The 21,867-nt window shown below is 46.9% G+C and overlaps 1 protein-coding gene across 4 annotated transcripts in view; it reads left to right on the top strand.

Annotated features, from left to right (window-relative positions):
* The window catches only part of CCDC60 (coiled-coil domain containing 60), a 173,857-nt gene that overhangs the window by 116,991 nt on the left and 34,999 nt on the right, over positions 1-21,867 (top strand). For all 4 annotated transcript variants that reach the window (XR_005722957.1, XR_005722956.1, XM_040250794.1 and 1 more), the window contains exons 3-4: positions 5,575-5,745; positions 15,032-15,139. Coding sequence is in view for 2 of the 4 variants with exons in the window: in XM_040250794.1 (XP_040106728.1) it covers positions 5,575-5,745; positions 15,032-15,139 (279 nt within the window). In the remaining 2 variants the exon portion in view is untranslated. The remainder of the gene's footprint in view (positions 1-5,574; positions 5,746-15,031; positions 15,140-21,867) is intronic.

Below are 21,867 nucleotides of genomic sequence, written 5' to 3'. Positions count from 1 at the left end.
CAAGAGGTCTGAGGGGGACACCCAAGATTCTGCCTTTTTAACAAGCTCCTGGGTGTTGCTGATGCTGATGGTTCAGGGACCATACTTTGAGTAGCAAGAAGCTAGATAGCATCACTCAAGGGTGGAATGGCTTGGTAAAGATTAACAGTAGATGTGTGGGTAAATCTCACAATCAGAAAGGACTCTTGATCTCACAGAGAATACCAGAAAATTACGCAGCTTATCAGATATGCTGTCAATAGCTACTTCTCTGAGGGGCCTCTTAATTACCTTATGCCCCAAGTTCTGTGCCATATCATCTCTTCTCAGGTCTGAGGCATTATTTTCTCAGTGCCATATTTTGTCATATCTAATAGGCACATTTTTCACATTTTGGCATCTCTGTACTGGAAATACAACATACAGTCATGTCTTAATTGACTTTTCATGGGTTTTTCCTTCTTTGTGGTTAGTAAAATAATGTCATGTCTTATAACAAATGATGTATCTGTCAGCTATTTTCACCACAATGCTGTGTAACAAGCTACCCTGAAACTCAGTGATTTTCAGTAAGTATTTCTTCCTTGCTTATACATCTGTGGGGTAACGAATTTGGCTGACTTAGGTTGAGATCAGCTGGTTCAGATCTGTTCCCTGACTTTTTTATTCTTCTGGGGTCAACAAAATAGTGGGTTTGGTTCTTGTCATGGACCCAACTGAGCAAGCTTATTTCAAGCTTCTGTTCAGGTCATACCTGCTAACATCCCATTGGCCAAAGAAGTCACATGGTGAAGCTCAAAATCAAGATGCTGGGTGTACATTCCACCCCTGAATGTAGGGAAGCGGGGAAGGGGGGATGGAGGGAGTATCCGGTGAACGATGACCTAATCTGCCGCAGGTGGTGACTTGGATTGGATTAAACATGGCCTAAAGAAGGAACATGTACACCACCAGTTTCTCTTCTGAGGGCCTAGAGGTGAACCCTGTGCAATAAGAACAGCCCAGAGATACATAAACTTGAAGCTTTAAAGCTCTCTACTGAATAGTCTGGTGTTTGCAGCATATGCAGGCAGAGAGAGAAATCCCAGAATCAGCCCTGGGGGCTCCCAACCCTTGCTTGCTACTTTGCAGCCACTATGACCTTCGTCATTCACTTAACCTCTTCCTTCTGTTTTCTTAACTGCAGATCACAACTGCTCAATGAGTTGACAGTAGTAATCATAGTACCCAATCATTGAGATACTACGCTAAGCTCTTTACATCCGCTGTCTCATTTAACCCTCCCAGCAGCCCTTGGAGGCAGGAATGACTTTTTTCCTCATTTTGGGGTGGAGAGACTATGGTTCAGAGAACTTTAAAATCTGCCTAAGCAGGTAGCAGAGACCTACCCCATCCAGAGGCTGCCCCTCCAAGCCTCAGCACCACATCCACTGGCTCTCAGATCAGGAGGTGCTTGGAGGGAAACCCACCCCTTCAGTCTGACTCAACTGAGCCCCAGGAGACTATTTGTAATGTCATACTGCACAGTTTTCATTCATCAGCTCACACAGACTCCCGTAGAGAGAACGTTTGTCCCTTAAATGTAAAAACCTTCTCCACTGCATCAGTGAAGAGGAAGTGGCTTTGGGTGGAGGAAACTTTCCATTCTATAATCTGCTTCTTCCTCTGCTTGCCTGATGCAGTTAATTATTTGCCTCCCCATCGCTCCTCTTGCAATGTTAGCTGGGGGAGTTTTACATTGTGGGAAGCAGTGAGCAGGAGGGGAGTTTTACATTGTGGGAAGCAGTGAGCAGGAGGCGCTGGGTGAGTGGACTTAAAGGCGGAAACTGCTCTTCCCTGCAAATACCTCCCTTCCCGCAGATAGCCTGGTAACAGCAATAATGATGAAGAAAATAGAGGGAACATGCAAGGGAATTAAACAAGAATTTGATAAAATATTAAGCAGTTTTAAATGGACTTCTGCAGTAGCAGGGGTGCGCTTCACAGTACGTGGAATGAACACCCCGCAGTCCTGAAGTTCCCAGAATAGGCTGGTGGGTCTGACCTGAGGGCCTGGACATTTACCACCCACCCCCCACCCCCACCACCACAGACACACACACAGACACACACACACACACACACACACACACACACACACACACACACAGCCCCTGGCCACCTCTGTTCATCTCTCAACCAGTTCTTTCCAGAGGATCTAACAGCTGGGAGTCTGGCTGCCTTGCTTGACAGAAGCTGCAATTCTACCAGAAAACTTGCTAGATTCCTCAAACTAGCAACCACCGTCTCCCCTAGTCTCTTCTGTGAGTTCACCAGTAAGACAGGCATTCATCAATACCCACATCCAGAGGTGTGTTGCAGACTTGGCTTTTCACCGTGTCCTCCTTATTCAGATCCTTGAAAGAAATCTCTTCCTCTTCCACCTGGATTGGCTAGCCATTACCCAAACAGCTTTTCGATGTCTCTTGGTCATTGGAAATCACATGAGGGATTATGTTTCCCTCTTTGCATTGGCTTCTAGGATGCTCAGGGCCAAATCTGTGTATTAGCTCGTGTGTCATGAGATTTGATACTTGTCTTACCTGATCTTGTTTTCTTATTTGTCTCGTCTCCTGCCTTTCTCACTTTTTAAATTGTCTGCCCCTAAGCAGAGACATTACTTTGCCAACAAAGGTCCATTTAGTCAAGGCTATGGTTTTTCCAGTGGTCATGTATGGATGTGAGAGTTGGACTGTGAAGAAAGCTGAGCGCCGAAGAATAGATGCTTTTGAACTGTGGTGTTGGAGAAGGCTCTTGAGAGTCCCTTGGACTGCAAGGAGATCCAACCAGTCCATTCTAAAGGAGATCAGCCCTGGGTGTTCTTTGGAAGGAATGATGCTAAAGCTGAAACTGCAATACTTTGGCCACCTCATGCGAAGAGCTGACTCATTGGAAAAGACTCTGATGCTGGGAGGGATTGGGGGCAGGAGGAGAAGGGGACAACAGAGGAAGAGATGGCTGGATGGCATCACTGATTCAATGGACGTGAGTTTGAGTGAACTCCAGGAGATGGTGATGGACAGACAGGAGGCCTGGCGTGCTGCGATTCATGGGGTTGCAAAGAGTCAGACACGACTGAGCAACTGAACTGAACTGAACTGAATCCTTTTTGGAATAAGGGCATAACCAAGTCAAGTAAATTTCTTGCCAAACTCTTAATCTCTACTTTTGTAGAAATAAGGTGACTTAGATGTAGAGGTGGAGTCTGTGAATTCTTTGAAGATACGTCCTTCCTTGTAATGACAGTGCTTGAACAGAACTTGACATATTGTAACTGCCTAGCACAGACTCTGAGGCAAAATAGGTGTCAGCTCAGGGCTTGGCACATAATACTCAAGCCCCTTTTATTTGCTGTGGCGTGGACCATCAGCCTGTCACTTATTATAAAATTCATAAGAATTTTGTTAACCTTCACAGTCAAAGAAAACAAAGAGTTGGGCTGTTCTACGTGTAGGTTTAAAGATGTGATCATACTATACTTAGTTTTCTAGGGCTACAGTAACAAAGTACTACAAACTGGGTGGCTTACACAGCAGAAATGTGTTGTCTCAGTTCTGGAGGCTAGAAGTACAAGATCAAGGTATCAGCAGGGTGGGTTTCTTCTGACTCCTGAGGGAGAAACTCTGTACCATGCTGCTCTCCTAGCTTCTGGTGGCTTGCTGGCCATCTTTGGCACTCCTTGGCCTGCAGAAGCATCCAGGCCTTCACTGACCATGAGTTCGAAATGGCACTAACCCTTCCGCCAGCCCTGTCTCTCACTCTCCCGTGTCCCTGCTTCATGCTCCTCCCAGTACTTAGCGTGTCACCTACAGTTCACTGCTTTGTTCCATGTCTGTCTCCACCCCCTGGAACAGGAGCTTCGTGAGGACCAGGATGCTGTGAGCTGTTTTGTTTACTGCTGAATCTCAGCACCTAGAGCAGCTCCTGGCACACAGTGGGTATTCAGAATGTCTTTGTTGACTGGTTAATAAAGATGCAGCTGTTTAGGCAAACACTCACGTTTGGAACTGGCTGTGAATCAATGCTATGACCAGTCTGTTTTAAAATTTATTTCCAGTTGAAGGATAATTGCTTTACAATATTGCTTTGCTTTCTCGTGCTAAGGAGATTGGCTTGCCTTTTTGGAGGTCTGGGGTCTTCAGCTGTCATTTAGAAGTGGTGCTGTAGGAGTTGTTCCATATTCTGATGAGTTTGTGGGAAGGCAGGTGATCTCCCCATCTTACTCTTCCCCGTCTTCTTCCATCCTTCTGACTTCATTGTGTGACCGTTGACGCTTCTGAGCTGCCCAACCCGCCTTCCCTCTGCCCACATCAGGGGGAGCGTTATAAGAAGAAATCCAAGGTGCTCCTTGTTTGTTGCTGCAGAGCTCAGTCCCCACACAAACAAAGGACCCCTCGCCCCAGCCCTACTCCCACAAAACCCTAAGCCACCCCTGCTCTGCCCAGAAAGCCTCACAATGTGAGTTGTGTCATTTTATACCTTTGTGCTGTGTATATGATGACAGTCTTGACCTCTGAACCAAACTCTGAGCAAAGAGGCTCCATGAAGTAACATAATCATGAACTAGCGTTTGCTGTCAGGCCAGCCCCAGCTCCCAGATTAGCTCTGCATTTGCTTTGTTTGCGCCACATCAAGAAAATCCTCTTTTGTGGAATTGAAGGGTTGCACATGGTTCCGGTTTTTCTATCAGCTTATCTGGCAGTCTCAGGGTGTTCTTTGATGAGTGGGTTCAGAAGCTTGAAAGTGAAACAGAGGAGCATTTTTGTTTCAAATACAAATTCCACCTCACATCAACTGCTTGCATCCCTAAACTTAAAAGCCCAAATGGACAATTCAGGGCCAGTTATGTATAATCTGGCTTCACTGTGTTCCACCCGGTACACAGTCATTTGATTTTGCCCAGTTTTATGCGTGAGGAACCTGAGAGATTATTTTGCTGTGACAAGAACATGGCCGGACAGGTGACACCTGATCCTTGCCTGCCAAATTTTTGTGAAAATTTCAAATTGTTCCTATGAGATAGAAGCTGTGATTAACCCTATTTTAGAGATTAAGAATGTGGCATGTAGTGTAGAAATTCAGAAAAGTTTACGAGCTGAGAAGCAAGGTCTACACTTAGGAAAAGATTGCCAGTGACCTTCCAGTGACATATGTGTATGGAACTCAAATACCACATGTCGTGGAATCTAAGACAAACCATGACAAACAAAACAAATAAAAATACTGCCAATTAAATCAGTCCTCCAGGATGTGAATTGTTATTCTCATTTCATAGTACCTAGCAGAGTGCCTAGCACACAGCAGGCACTCAATAAGTATTTGTTGAGTGGTGGAACCAAAACCTGGAGAGGTTAGATAATTTGTTCAAGGTCTTTGGTAGGAGGTGGTCTTTGGTAGAATTCAAGCTTAGGGTAAGTAGCTCTGACTTTGGAATTCTAAAGACAGGAAGTCTCCTGCTACTGGGGCTGAGAGTGTCCTTCATTTATTTGTCGGTCCCAAGATAGTAAGACATTGCCTTGATAGCCAGCCATCTTTCTCCCTCTTTCTTTTCTTCAGCACCTTAATTCAGTGGGTGAAGATTGGCCGTGGATACTTCACCATCCTGAAGGAGGAGAGTGCCTTGAAAAAGAAGCAGCAACAACTGGAGAAACTAAAAGAGGAAGAAAGAAATAAATTCCAACCAGCCAAAATGCTGTCAGATATCCAGTATGGGGATTTGGTTCTGCCGTAAGTAGAGCTCTGTCGCTGCAGCCCCGTAGCCTTGGGAAGGACCATTGAGAAGGAACACTGGCTGGTTGGGTTGAGGGGTGGCAGCTGTCTCGCATGGGAAGCCCCTTCTTAGGCTGATGTCTGATGACTTCTTTCAATCTGACTCAACCTACTTCGCCAGCCTCACCTTCAGATATTCAGTGATCTTCTACTACACGTGTCCGTTCTCATATCCAGAGCCAAGAGCTAACCAGGAAATCTTGCAGGTCCCCAGATGTGCTTCTTTCCCTCTTCTTCCAAGGTTTATCCCTACCTCTAGGTATTTTCTTGTGCTGTTCCCTGGGCCTTAAATGCTGTTCCCTACTACTACATCCTCTCCCAACTAAAGTGCTACTTATCCCTTATCCTTACAAGCTCAGCTTAAATGCCACCCTCTCTTGCAGCTTCCTGGAATTCAGCCCACCACCTCCAAAATCCATTCTGGACTCTTTTGAGTTCCCATATGGTGTTTGTGTGCTACTTTGTTTCATTACAGATCAATATCCCTGTTCTAGACCTTCTCCTGAAACCTGAGATCCTAGTTCAGTGTCCACCCAAAGCAAGTGAACCAAAAAAAAAAAAAATTGTTGTGGTTTGTTGAATACAGTAGCCTCCCTCTTTTTATAAAGGTCTCTCCTCTGGTTAGGAAAGGACCATCAACAGACTGGAACATTATGAAATACCCAATCATATAACAATAACAATCATGCTAATAATCACAATTGATAATGGGTGTCTGTCTACCATGTGCTTTGTGCACATCTTTCTGTCAAATTTTCAAAATGTTCCTATGAGATAGATGCTATGATTAGCCCCATTTTAGAGATTAGGAAATGGCAACCCACTCCAGTACTGTTGTCTGGAAAATCCCATGGACAGAGGAGCCTGGTAGGTTACAGCCCATGGGATCGCAAAAAGTCAGACACAACTGAGCGACTTCACTTTCTTTTCACTTTTAGAGATTAGGAATGAGGCTTAGAGATCCTCACATAATTCCCATTATTGAATTATGGAAAGCGTCCCCTAAGTCCCAAACTGAGTGACACCAACTTTCATGGATTGTGCCATTCTGCAGAAACAAGCTCTGGGGATACTTCTCTTGGGCAGAGCGAACAAGGCATAAATCAGAGATGGGAAGGAAATGCTACAGCAGGAAGAGAGGAAGTGTTGGGTTGGCCCCAGTTTTCCATAAGATGTTATGGGAAAAACCTGAATGAACTTTTGACTAACCCAATATATGTGGTAGAAATGGCCTGCCACCATAGCCACTGTCCTATTAAAGCAATGGGCTCAGCCCTGGCTCCACATCAGAGTCACCTGGGTGCTTCTCAGACCCATTACAACATCGGACTTTCTGGGGATGTTACCTGGACATAGCCTTTTTCAAAGCTCCCCTCGAGAATTCCCATGTGGAGCCAAGGTTGAGAGCTACTGTGCTAGAGTTGACTTTAGGAACCCAAGTTGCCATGTTGGTGCCTAAGGAGGAAGTGGGATCCCCAGCAGACAGTCCCTCTCTTCTGCACCGCTTCCCAAATTCTGTTCCTCACAATCCTTCCAACGCAAAGATCGAACCTGCATCTCTTATGTCTCCTGCACTGGCACATGGATTCTTTACCACTCCACCGGAAAGCCCTCTTGTTAACAAAAGAAGTAGGAATGTGTGCATCTTAAAAGCAATAGTCCTGTCAGTGGAATCGCACAGTATGGGACCTTTCTGTGTCTGGCTTCTTTCACTTACCATAACGTTTTGAGGTTCATCCCAAACAGAAAGTAGACTGGAGGTTACCAAGGGCTGAGGAAGTGGGGCAGATAAGAGAGTGACTGCTTAATGGGCGCAGTGTCTCCTTTGGGGCTGACGAAAACATTTTGGCACAAGAGTCAGGTGATGGTTGTACAACCATTGGTTCAAATGCCATTGAATTACAACCTTTGAAACAGTTAATTTTATGTTATGTAAATTTCAGCTGAAGAGGGAATGAAGGGAATTCTCCTCTGGGAGGCCCTGGAGTGGGGTGGAGGTCAGGCTGGACACTAGTGGTCGCCAAGTCCTCTTAAAGCTCAAGGTCCCCTGGGACTGTTGGGAACCCTGAGTGAGGACCACGAGGGACAGGCATAGTTGTAGTCATCTCCCCCCAAGGTGTGGCCCTTGGCAACCACACTTATTGTAAGGAAGGCCTCTCTCCTCTTTGATTCCTCATTTGTGCAGACTTTGTTTTCCACCCCCCTTGCCCTGTGAAGCTGTCAGAGGGAAAGTTAACCTTTTATAGCTTGACAGACGTCCTTAGGACCAAAGCAGCACTCAGGCTGCCTCACCTTTCTAGTGGTCTCCAGTCTCACTCCAGTTTTGGCTAAGAGAATCCCACTTTGTTGTCGGCTCTTTGACACTTTTTTAAAAAGAATATTTTGTCCAACATTTTTGGTTATTTATGTCTAAAGGGTTGGTCTAAATAAACTAGCCCACCATTTGTGCATTTATTTAAGAGGAGAGAAAACTCTGTGACTTGCAGCCCCCGCCCCCATACCTTCCAGGGAGTGAGCTTCCCAAGGAGAAGCTGCCTTTGGCGAGCAAAAGGTATTCAGGTGAACAAGCAGATACAGAGGAAGAGCACAAAGGCTTCCCGGATAGATAGAATGGGGACATTCAACAGACAGGCTAAGGGTGTGAGGAGAAGGGACCCTTTGGAAGAGAGAAGAGCGAAAGGGCAGCTATCACTGGGTGAGAACAGAGACATCTAATAAGGGTTTTTATACGGTTTTGCCTCAGAGTGTGAGATGTAAGGCCTTCCCTGGTGGCTCAGCGGTAAAGAATCCACCTGCACTGCAGGAGATTCAGGAGATATGGGTTCAATCCCTGAGTCAGGAAGATCTCCTGGAGGTGAGCATGACCATTCACTCCAGTCTTCTTGCCTGGAGAAGCCCATAGACAGAGGAGCCCAGTGGGCTACAGTCCATAGGATCACAAACAGCTGGACACGACTGAAATGACTGAGCACACGTGCATGAGAAATGTAAAGCTATTTCTTGGTTTCCCCACAAGATCTTCACGGAAATATTCATGGCCCCTTAGTGCATTATGGTCTTAGACCTTTATCTTGGCTTCCCAGTGAGTGTAGGGATGAGAAAGGGGGACAGTCTCGACCCTGGCCCAGTCTCATTGTATAGCCAACCATTCATGTACTGAAGGCCTACTGCAAGCCGGCCTTCTGACGGCACGAAGATGTGAAAAGGGTGGAGGAACAGCTCCTACCACACGTGAAGCCACAACACGGCACCATGGCGTGCACCCAAAGTTCCCAGAAGTGTGCCTGCGAAAGAAGGACACTCCTCCCGTGTGTTTCTCCTTGGCTCTCATGCCACGATCACACTCACACTTCTGACACCAGGTGTGTGGGGGTTTCCCCCACACCAAGCAAATGTCTGCAACACCAGTGGGGTCTCCTACCATCCTATTCAGTTCTGATGCTTTCCACATGGAGTTAGCATCAGAGCCCACAGGTTAAGGGTTCACTCCCACAAGGTGATCCCCCCACATCAGACGCCAATCACTAGTCCCAGGTTGTCAGCTGTACTGCTGATCAGCCAGCTATAAATCAGGGTTCTCATGACCTCCTCTTTGAGTCTGATCATTTTCTAGAGTGGCTCACAGAACTCAGGGATACACCGACTTACATTTTCCTAGTTCAGTTCAGTTCAGTGGCTCAGTCTTCTCCGACTCTTTGCGACCCCATGACCTGCAGCATGCCAGGCCCATTTATTATATAATAAAGAGTACAGATGAGCACCAAGATAAAGTACATAGGGTGAGATCTGGGAGGGTCCCAAGCACAGGAGCTTCTGTCTCCGTGGAGTTGGAGGGCTTGCCATCCTCCTGTTACCTGGATGTGGTTATCAACCCAGAAGCTCTCCAAACCCCGTACTTCTGGGATTTTTATGGAGGCTTCATCACACGGGCACGAACTGTCGTTAATTCAGCCTCTAGCCCCTCTCCCCTTCCCAGGGAGTTCCCAGCTTCTAATGGCTCAGTCTTTCTGGTAACAAGTCCCTATCCTGAAGCTATCCAGGAGCCCACTAAGAGTCACCACATTTGAATAAAAAGACACCCTGGTCACCCAGGAAATCCCAAGAGATTTGGGAACTCTGTGACATGATCCAGGGTATAACACCAAACATTAGAACAAGAGCTGCTCCTGGTGCTCTTGTATCACTTAGGAAATTCCAAGAGTTTTAGGAGCTCTGTGCCAGGAACTGGGGGCAGAGACTGATATATAGATATAGATAGATGGATTTCCATTATTTCACAGTGTCCAGCCCCTTCAGTTTTGGAGGTGGAAAGGAAATCTGGAAAGAATTCCCCAAAATGTGGCTTTTGAGCAGACCTTCAGTGCTCAGTGGGAGTTTGTTGGGTGACACAAAAGAGGTGTGGTTACACCCTGCTGTTTCAGTCCACCAGAAATCCTACAGCCAGCATGCCTGCTTAGAAAGGCCAGGGCTGGAGGAGGAAGCTGTGATGGTGTTTATCTTTTGCCAAAAATCAGAAATGTGATTTTCAGAGTGAAAAAAGAAAAGCAAGCAATCCATGGCCTGAGCCACCACCATCCAGCCACTTAGGGGACCCTAGTAAAGTGTCCTTCCAGGACCTTGAAGGGGCACAGGATAGACAAAGCCACTCAATGAATTGAAGGAGTCTCACCCTTTCTGTAAAGGTCCCAAGAGCTCAGAGCAAATCTTGCTCACAGTGTCACCTAAGAGCCCAGTGACACTCTTTGAGTCTAGTACTTCCAGTGACACTAGCCAGCTGGCAGCCTTTCTCTAGAATAAAGAGAAGGACTGAACTCGTGGCTCTCTTCTGGAAGAGCTTTTTTCTCGGATTAACAAGCACACAGACAGGTGCTGGGGAAGATAGCCTCTGTTAAGGACCCTTCTGTGACCATTTCAATAGTTCAGTTATAACGTTTGCACATGGTCATTAATCCATGATTGCAGAACACAATCCTTCCCTCTCCAATCCATGTTTCAGTGTGCATGACATGGTTTATTTAAAGTTTAATAAGTTTAAATATGCATGAGATCATGCCTCTCATAGACATTGGTCTGGTTATGTCTTACCCAGTGGATTCTATAAGCTGTGCAATGCTGGTTATTAAAATAAAACTGGAGGCCATTATTGCACATAGCCATCAGATGCAGGTGGGGAGGCAGGTGTTATAAAATAGCACTGGGAGATGATCCATACCAGTACGAAGTAGTGGGTAAGAGCACAGGACTGAGGTTCAAGTCCCAACTTTGCACATAACAGCTGTTTAACTTTGGGCAAGTCACTGTGCCACTCTGAGGCTCCTCTCTCTACACCCTTATGAACCTCACCAAGCTCTCAAATTTGTTGTGAGGATTAAATAAAATAATGCTTAATATAGAGCCTGACATATGAGACATGCCTAGTAATTGCTAGCTGTCATTACACAGTGAAATGAATTTGATCTCCCTGGGCCTCAATTACCTACAACCCTCAGATCTATGGCTAAAAATCTCAATTTCCAGGCAGGCTAGAAAGTATCTCACATCTAAGAGCTATGTTCTATAAATATAATTCCAATCACAGAATTATCAAAAATACAAGTGTTCATTTAGAACTGCTTTTTTAACACAGTGTTTGATCCTGTGCATTATAAAAGTAAAAGGGATTAAAAGGAATTATCCCCCCCCTCCCCACCACCCCACCCCCCGATCTAAGACCATAGGGTAAGTTCTTTCAGACCAAAGTTTTAAATCTGACAAGCTATGTAGGGAAGAAAGAAAATCAAGTATGTCCCCAAAGATTCCTGCCTGCAAGCAGTCTTTCTCACTGTGTTCAGTGACCTCATTTCTCAGCTGCAAATTCAGCTGAAAAAGGTGAAAAAAAAAAAAAACGGGTAGAATTTGTCTTATTATTGCAGTTGAGAGGAAACCTAAAACAAGAAATTAAGGAGTGTAAAAGCTGGGTTAATTTCCACATATTCCAAACTACTGGGGGACTTGGTGGAGCCAGTAAGACTGCGAGCACCAACATATTGGCTTGTGGTTTCCTCAGCTCTAGGGCTGAATTAAGAGCCTATGGAAATGGAAATCTGGGGACCTAGATTCTGCTCCTATTTATTTTTTTGGCATGCCTTGCGGCTTGCAAGATCTTAGTTCCCTGCCAAGGGATTGAACTCCTGCCCCCTGCATTTGGAGTGAAGAGCTTTAACCACTGGACCACTGGGAAAGTCCCCATATTCTGGTCCGACTTTTTAGTTAACTCTATGACCCAAGGATTGTCCTCAAAGTCCCAGGAGGAAGGTAAATTCCTAGTGGGTGCCCCCACTTCACCTCTTCTGCCTCCCTCCGTCTCCTTTCCCTATGCTAAGCCAGAGTGATCTTTCCAAACGTAAACTGCTGCCGGTTTAAAATCCTCAACGGCCACCATTCTTTATAAGATGAGGACTGGAAAAGTCTGAGCCGGGGTTGCGAGGCTCTGGACAGCCTGGCCCTTGTCTTCCCCTCCAGCCACACTTTTCCCCACCTTCCCTCTTTCACAGAGCTTCTTGCCCCACCCTCTGCCTACTTAATTCCCATTCAACCTGCAGATCTCCGCTCAATATTTACTTTTGTTCCAGTTACTGTTGCTGTGAGCAACCACTCCAAAACCCATTAACTCAAGACAACAAACATCTATTTCACTCACACATCTGCCATTTGAGTGGGGTTCAGGGCAGAAGGATCATCTACAGAACCAGCTGGGGTGGCTCGGAGTGAGTGTCTGTTTCCGAGAGGGCTCATCCATGTGAGTGGCACCTTGGGGCTGCTGTCGCTCTGAGCTCGGCCAGGATTGAGCCCAGCAGCCTGGGTTCTCTGCTCCCAGGAGGCTCTTCACAGCCTTCCCACATCCCCGCACCCCCACCCCCACCCCCGCCGCCAGCATGCTGGTGGCTAGGAATTAACAATGAGCCTCCCAAGACATAGAACAGAAAAGCTGCCAGTTCCTGGAGGCCGGGCCCAGAAATGGGCATCATGCTGCTTCTGACATGTCCTGTCGGCCCAGCCATTCACAGAGCCAAGATTTCAGGGAAATGGGACTATATATTATAAAGCCACCTTCCCACTGAAAGAGACTTGGGGCATATATTTCTAAATTGATACAGCTCCCTCCGGACAGTATTCCCAGACTCAATTTCAGCCAACTTCTCACTTTGGGGCTGTCCGAGCACCATTCATGCTCCCACTGAGTCTTGTCACAACTGTGTTTGTGTGAAGCTCATCTCCCCCATGAGGCTCTAAGCTCCAGAGGGCAGGGCTGGTTCTGTCTCCTGCATCACTGCACCCACAGCCCCCAGCACAGAGATGTTTGATAAATGTGGGTAGACATGAATGAATCAGGGAACCTGTCAATGATTCAGTCAATGTTTAAGTGCTCAGGCTGAGAAAACTACACGGCTTTAAAGGAGCACGCAGGTAGCCTGAATACACAGGGCAGGCTGGGAGTGAGATGCCAGGGGCTCTTAAGTCTCAAGCAACCCAAGGGGCACCCACCTCCTGCACAGGTGGGCAATGGTCTTGATCTTGGACCCCGCCCACCTCTTACCCAGAGTGGCAAGAACTTTACAGTCTCCATCTTTGTGTGACATCTCCCAGTTTTAAAATACAGACAACTTATTCCATTATGCACACAGTAGGCTTATTCAGATGTGTCTGTGGGCTCGATTTGGTCATGGGCAAAAAATATTTGCCCTACGACTCAGGCATGCCAAAATTAAGGGGGGAAAAGGACTGTTTTCTCTGACTGAAATGACTTGCTCCATGATGGTGCTGAAAAAACAAAAAACTTACCTATGTTATTAAACGTAGCTTAGTATTTTTCACTTTTTGAAGCAGTCTTTTTCAGACAAGTGTCTGTCTGGGCTGATTCACATCTCTGTAAGCATCATGTCCCCTCCCTTCCTGTGATGGTTTTGGCTTCAGAGGAAGCCCCTGTGTTCCCTGTGGGGCAGGGAATGGGCTTTGGAAGAGGTATGCCTGGTCGTGGCTGATCTTTGGGGGCACACTTGTGCCCACTTCTGAAGTTCGAGATGCGGGGATCTCAGGGCCGATTCATCCAGCTGGTGAGTCAGCAGTCTGGAGGGTTGGGAGAAGTCTCTTTAAGGGAAGGACTGCAACTGAGAACCACTGACTCCAGGCAGCTCCTTCCCTGTGTCCATCCTGTTGTTTTCACTTCTCACCATCCGCATTGCTAGAACCCCGGCACAAGCTAGCATGCTGTCTCCAGCTGAAATTATCACAGCACTTCTCATCTGTCTCCTGGCCCTCTTCCCCTGCCATCGGCCATTCTCAAAACAGCAACCAGAGGGCTCCTTTGTAAGAGGTCACATCGTGTCTTGTTTCAGTTCAGAATCCTTTACTGTCATTCACAGAAAAGGCCAGGGTCCTCGCACTGGTCTGCAAAGCTCCTGTTCTCTCTGTATCCCTCCCTCTCTCCTCTTTCTGTTGCTCACTCCACTCCAGACAAACGTGCCTCCTTGCCGTCTCTAAAACATACTCCCACCTCAGGACATTTGCACCTGTCACTGCCTCTCTCCAGAAGGCTCTGCCCCCAGACGGATGAATGGTTCACTCCCTTCCACTGCAAATTCTTATCAAATGTCACCTTCTCAGTCATGCCTGCCCCAATCATTCTGTTTAAGATTGCAGCCCCTAGCTCTCCCAGCCCTACTGAACTCTCTTCTCTTTTATTCTCCCCATAGCATGTATCACTTACTAGTAGGAGTGAGGGGGTGGGGAACGGGTCAGCAAACTCCAGCCCCTGGGCCCCCAAGCTTGGTAAAGGTGTGGTAATGGTTTGGTAAATAAAGTTTTATTTAAACCCTGCCATTAACTTACTGTTTACATCATCAATGGCTTTCATGCTACTAGGTAGTCAAGATGTGGACTGAATGTCCCACAATAGCATAACTGTTTGTCTAGTGGGATAAGAAAACCTATCCAACCCCTCATCTAGTATATCAGTGCACCACACAGCTGCCTGACTGATCTTATGTGTTCTCTCTGCTCGTTCACAAGAATAGATGCTCCATGAGAGAAGGGGGTCTTACATGCTCTGATTACTGGCTGCTTCTGGGACCTTCACCTTTCCAGCTGAAATTACTGGCTGGTCCATAGTCGGTGCCTAGTGATATTTGCCAGATAACCCCTCGCTAGAGATGTGGGCAGTTAAAACTGCTCCTCGTCAATCGCTCTGCTTCTGCTTCTGCTTCAGCACATACGGGGATGAGAAGACAAAGAAGGCAGTGGCTGAAGTCATCCTGCGACCGTTCACCCCCATGCACAGCTGCATTATTTCGCCCTCGCTCCCCGAGGCCCACGTGTAAGTAGTCCCACCTCGGGCTTGTTTGCTTCACTGCTTTATCATTCGCAGCCAAGGTCAAATGACTCAACCAGCTAACGGTCATTGGGAGCTATTCCTTTGTCCTCTTGAAAGGGACAGGGAGCCTGGGGCCAGCAAAACTGTGTGGCGTATAAAAATAACAGAAAGCAGACATGGTGCCTTAGAGCTAAACGGCAATCCAGCTGGGACCGAGTCATTCCATTCCTTACCAAGCCAGACGCTCTAATATCAAATAGTTTGCAAAGCCTGATAAAATCTATCTGCAACACAAGCCTGGCAGATGTCTCACCTGAGCCTCTAGGGGCACGTTTTCCCCAAGACTCAGGGAGTTATTTCCCAGAGAAGCCCCCACTGCCTTCTGAGCCAACCCCAGGTACAAACTCATCAATGCATGGTGTAACAGGGGCTCAGCAACCCTCCAAGGAATACTCAGGCTTTCCGGAACCTTGACATCTCATTCCCCTCCTATCTATTCCAGAGAATTCTCAGCCCAGCTTTTCCTTTCTCACTAGTTAGCCCTTTTCAACTGGGAGATTTCAGGGACAGAGATTAAGGCAAGACTGCTCAACCTCAGCGCTATTGACATTCAAGGACAAATAATTCTTCTTTGAGAAAGACTGTCCTGTGCGCTGTAGGATGTAGGATACTGGGCAGCATCCATGGCCCGCACCCACCAGATGCTAGTAGCCAATCCCCTCCCCAGCTCTGACAACTAGAATGTCCCCAGGCATTGCCAAATCCCCTGGGGGCACAATCACACACACACACACACACACACAGACACACACACACACACACACACACACAGGTACCCCAGCCCCCTCCTGTAAGAACCACAGCTTTAGGGCAATGGGCATGGGGCAGTGGATTCTAGACTTCTCTTTCTGCTCATTTGTCAAATATTTGTTAGGTCCCAAAGGCATGCACAGTAAAAATGACACTACTGACTGCTCTGGTGGGCCCTGTTTCACTCAGTCCTCTCAGCAGCGCTTTTGTACAGGTGTCTTATTAGCCTGTCTCTGCAGATGAGAGAACAGAAGCTCGGAGAGGTATAGTAGCCTGCCTAAGATCACAGAGCTCAGCATGTCACTGCACTGGGGTGTTAAGCCAAGTGTGTCTAACTTCAGAAGCCTGATCTATCACCACCACATACTACACAGAAGGTATATCCCAAGGTTTTACCTCTGAGGAGCTCATGATGTATTTGGACTACCAGGTCTCACGTACTTAAAGCGTAAAGTAATGGACTGAAATCCTAGGACAATATGTCAAGTCATTAATAAGAGCACTTATTTTGTGGGTGGATAATGCCACCATTATCAACACTGTTGACAGCATCATCACCATCATCATCAGCAGCACCATTGACCATATCACCGTCTTCCTCATCACCATCATTATCACCATCAACACCATGTATTTGGACACATTCCTCTCCCTTACTAGTATTTCCACTTTTCATGAGCCCCACTCCCCACTTTTCTCCTATCTCCCTTTGACGGATATTATGACTGGTTTCATCACAGACTTATTTGTTTAGGGACATTCCAACTGGCTGCCTCAATTGGATGTTCTTAAAACATCTCTTTACAAAAGTAAGTTTTGCAGTTTCTCATAATGACCCTTGGAAACACTTACACTTCCATATGTCTCTCCATGGACAAGCCTTCTGAACCCAAATGGTGTAAACAAGTGGTTCTTAGGCTTTTACTTGGATCTGAATCATTTGGGGATCAGGACTTGGGTGAGGGGAATGGCAAGGTAAGGAAATGCCTGGAAAAACACATATTCCTAGGTCCCAAAACCCATTTCCTTTGATCTGAGCAAATAGAGGTTTACATCAATTGCAGAAGTGACTGGAGTTTTTTGCTCATCTTCCATCAGTGCTAGCTGGGGAAACTGAAGCCCAGAGAGAAGGCAGAACCTGCCAAAATTCTCACAACATTCTCACAAAATTCTCCTGACTTTAAAATCAGACCTTTGTGTCAAGTTTGTTGCATGATGAGGATGGTAGTGGTGATGATCACAGTGGTGTCTGTTATTTGTTATGGCCTAGAACAGGGATCAGCAACCTCTTTCCTAGAGGGAAAAGGGACAGGCAGTAAATATTTCAGGCTTTGTAGACCAGATGATCTCTCTGGCACCTGCAGACAGGTATCTGTGGGGGATTTGTTCCAGGACCTTCCGCAGATACCAAAATCTGTGATGCTCATGTCTTTTATACATATAAATGGGAGTAGTATAGTCAGCCCTCTGCATCAGCTGTACTCTGTCGTTGCAGCGTGAAAGTAACAGTGAATGGATGATGTGGCTGTGTTCCAATAAAGTTTTATTTGCAAACACAGGCACACACTCCTGCAGTAGATTGAAGGCTGACCCTTCTCTTCCTTGGCTATTAAAAGGCTCTGGCTGCATTTGAAGACTGTAACAGTAATATGTTGCTGTATGACAGAGCATCTCAAAGTAGAGTAGCTTGAAAGAGCAACCGTTTATTGTTCAAAGTCTGCAGGTCAGCTGGGTGGGTCTGCTTGTCCGGATCAGTTCCGCTGGTCCAGGCTGGGCTTGCATGTGTGTGGGAAGCTGGCGGCAGGCCCGTCCAGGGCAGGACCTTACACCCAGGTCTGTTGGTTGGTTGGTTGGTGGATAGGGTGACAAGAGGGACCATCACTGTCATCATGCAGCATGCTAGCTGGACTTGTTCCATGGCTCTCAGGAAGGGCTCCAAGGACAAGAGCCTGAGCACTCAAAGCCTCTTAAGGCTTAGGCTCAGAATGGACCCAAGGACCTTTCTACTGTGTCCGACTGGCCAAACAAGATATCAGGCATGCCGAGATACAAGGGATGGGGGAAATGAAAATTCCACCTCCTGATGCAAGAGATGGCAGATCACACTGCAAAGTACATGTTTGCAGGGAGAGGTGGAGAATCCAGGCAGTTTTATCATCATTCTACCACAAAGCACCGGGCAGAGCCTGCCGGGTCAGTTCTCAAATTCCGAGTCTTCACACCAGCCGAGGTGGATTTCAGTCCCAATAGGAGTGATCCTAGAACCGGCTGAAAATCCTCAAATGACTATATGGAGATCAGTTCAATGATGCCAAGGAAGACTGGATACATATATATATATATATATATATATATAGGGAGAGAGATAGAGAGAGAGAGAGAGGTGAGGTGCTGTCTGCAGGAAAGAGGGCAGCCTGTCCTTTCCTCTCAGAGCTGACTGGACTGTCCTTACAACCCTTCCTAAGCAACTGTGCCTACAGCTACTATCCTGGCTTGCCCTCGACAGTCAGCATGGGGTACCTTATATGCATTTTCTGATTTCTCTTAGTAAAAGGACAAAACATTGTTTTCTTGTCAGGGATGTAGATGCCCACTTGTATTCTGGTTGGTGTGGCTGTTTCAACAGAGTGGGCTGCTTATTCAGGTACACGGACCCCTGGGAGCTCTCCCAGAGTTCTGACCACTAGGATTTTAGAAGCAGGATTTGTGCACCCTGGTTAGTGTTTCCATCTATTATGCCCCATATTTAAGAAAATAAATGCTTTCTCTTTTAATTTGATAACAGTCAAGATATTGTGCTTTGACCTGACAGACAGTCACTATGAAAAAGGAACAATTTCTATCAAGGATGTTTCTGGGGACCCTTTCTTTCTGTCTCTCTATTTTGCTGCATGTGAGATGAGAGATCTTTGGGTTTGAGACACTTTATTTTTTCAGTAAGACCTTATTCTTTTTAGAACAGTTTCAGGTTTAGAGTAAAACTGAGTGGAAAGTGTAGAGGTTTCCCACTTACCTCCTCCCTCTGCCCAGCCTCCCCAGTGCGTCCATTCCCCACCAGAGTGGGCTATGTGGTAGAATCGATGAACCGGCAGTGACACCTCACAATCACCCACAGCCCCTGGTTTACATTAGGGTTTGCTCTTGGTGGTATACATCCTATGGGTTTAGACAAATGTATAACAACATGTATCCATCCGTTCATTATTATTCAGAGTATTTTCGCTGCCCTAAAAATCCTCTGTTTACTCTGCCTATTCTTCCCTCTCCCCATCCCCAGCCCCTGGCAACCACTGATCCTTTTACTTTGTCCATAGTTTTGTGCTTTCCAGACGTCATATTGTGGGAACCATGCAGTATGTAGCCTTTTCAGATTGACTTCTTTCACTTAGTGATACGCTTTTGAGATTTCTCCTTGGCTTTTCATGGCTTAATAGCCCATTTCTTTTTAACACCGAATAACAGTCCATTGTCTGGATGTACCACAGTTTATTTATCCATACGTCTCTAAAGGTTACTTCCAATTTTGAGCAATTATGAACAAAACTGCTGTAAACATTTGTGCACACATTTTTTAAGGCACTTTTTATAAATGGAAAAAAAAGGTCCAGACCCATTGGATGAAACCCTGTTCTGCTGAAAAGGGAAGGAGGGCTCTATCCTGTAACAAGAGACATCAACTTTGTGTTGATGGTTAGAACACAGATTCAGTAACCAAGCTCTCTGGGCTCAGGTTCCAGCTTTGCCATTTGCTGCCTTTTTGACCTTGGGTAATTTCCAGGACCTCAGTTTCTTCATCTGAAAAATGGGGATACTGATAGTACCTTCCTCAAAGTGTTGTTACAAGAATGACTTTAATTAATGGATGTAGAGCAGTTAAAACAGTGTCTGGCACCGCGTAAGTGCTCTCTGGGGCGTGTTTACTATTATTGTCATTTTGCTGTTGTTGCCACTCTCCTTTGTTACCTCTATGGTTGTACATATAAGAATTGTGCCCAGATTTTCAGCTCCAGAAAATGTCAGATCCAAACCAGTTTATTCCCACCATATCCCAATTAGTAACCAGAAATGTACTGAGCCTACTCTGTGCCTGGCACAGAATTGCCTGTGGCAGACAATACGCTGAAGCTCCCTGGCTTGTGGGCTGGGGAGACAGGTAACAAGACAGCAGGGACACAATGTGTATGGACAAAGGGACACATTGTAAGAGTAGGGAGGCTTCAGAACCTCCTCAGAGAGAGGAGGCTAGAGAAATCAAGGAAGGCTTCCTGCTGGAGGTGGCATCTGACCTGAGACCCAGTCACTGAGAGGCAGAGGAGGAGGAGGAAAGGGAGTGTGTATCAGGAGCACAGAGCAGTGCTGAACGCCTCACCTCACCTTCACTGGAATGATTACCACCATCATACAGATGAGAAAACTGAGACTCAGGAAAATTAAGTACTTTGGCCAAGACCACATAGCTAGCAGATGGCACAGCTAGGGTTTCAACACAGTGCAGAGAGAGTACGGCAAGCTTGTGCCTCTGAGCAGAACTGCATCAGGCTGCAGATGGCAGCACAGTGGGGCAGGGAGACTCGGGGCTGAGGAGGGGGACAGTCTCTCCCATGTGAAGGGGTGTTGGTTTGCCAGGGCCATCATAACAAAACACCACAGACCAGGTGGCCCAGACATTCCCAAACAGAAATATACGCTTTCCCAGTTCTGGAGGCTGGAAGCTCAAGATCAAGGTGCCCACATATTGGTTTCTCCTGGGTCCTTTCTCCTTGGCCTCACACAGTCTTTCCTCTGTGAGCATGTGCTCTAGTATTTGTGTGTCACACTTCCTCTTCTCATAAGGACACCAGGCAGATTGGATTAGGACCCACCTTAACAGCCTCATTTTAACTTCGTCACCTCTTTAAAGGTACAGTCACAGTCCAAGATGCTAGGGATTAGGACTTCAGCTTGTGACTGGAGAGGAACATCATTCATTCAGATGGTTTAGGGAGTTTGAAGACTTTCAGCAGGGAAAGGAAAGGGCCAGGTTTGTGCCTGTTCCTGTCCCTTGCAGAAATGAATCCGAGGCTCACCTGTCCCTTGTCCCCCTGTGATGCAACAGAAAGGGGGTGTCTGCACAGGGTCAGGCACATGGCATAGCCACTGCTACTGTTGGCACCCAGAGCTGCCAACATGCACTTTCCCTGTGTGGATCAAGATGGTATAGGGAGGAAGAGGAAGGGGAGGAGGACCGTGGACTTGTAGTTTCTTTAAAGCAGAAGAGAAACAAAGGAAGGAAGGGGCTTAGCAGAAAAAGAGAGAGAGAGAGAGTTGCTGACTCTAGTTTTCCTAATACCTAGTGGACACGTCCACCCCAGAACATGGGGGCTGTGAGTGGGGTGCCTGGAAGCAGCTCCCCTGCAAGCTGAGGGACTCTCTGGGATACCCCTGGGCCAGCTCCACACTTGAGCCCCAGGGCTCAGGTTCCACCTTGGGAGCCAGGCCTTCCTGGAAGCTAGAGGGTGGATGCCTGCATGCCCCTCTGAGCATGAGGCTCAGGAACCCTGGGGAGCATCGATCAAGCCAGGAGCAGTTTCAGAGAAGAGCACTTACACAGGTTCTAATGGAGGCATCTGGCGCATTAGTGTAAGAGGAGGAACCAGGCAAGGAGGGGCGGCTAGTTAGGCCTCCCCCTCATTTCCAGGAAGAATGCAGGCAGTGAGTTAACCCTGTGCCAACCTTGCTCAGGGTGGCCACTGCACTGGGCCCAAACCAGCACCGCAAACAGAGCTCAGGTCCACAAAAGAACAGTCTCTGGGATTAAACAGATGTAAGTTCAAACCCTCACCAATCCTAGTGTGACCTCCGGTGGCTCACTTTCCTTCCCCAAGTCCCTTCTCTGCAGAAAGGATGGTGTAGAAGTGCCCTTTTATAGGACTGTTGGTGGC

This window comes from Oryx dammah, unplaced genomic scaffold (genome assembly GCF_014754425.2).
Source record: "Oryx dammah isolate SB20612 unplaced genomic scaffold, SCBI_Odam_1.1 HiC_scaffold_12, whole genome shotgun sequence".
NCBI classification, from domain to species: domain Eukaryota; kingdom Metazoa; phylum Chordata; class Mammalia; order Artiodactyla; family Bovidae; genus Oryx; species Oryx dammah.
Note: the sequence above shows the minus strand (reverse complement) of the source record. Positions and strands in the feature narration are given on the sequence as shown.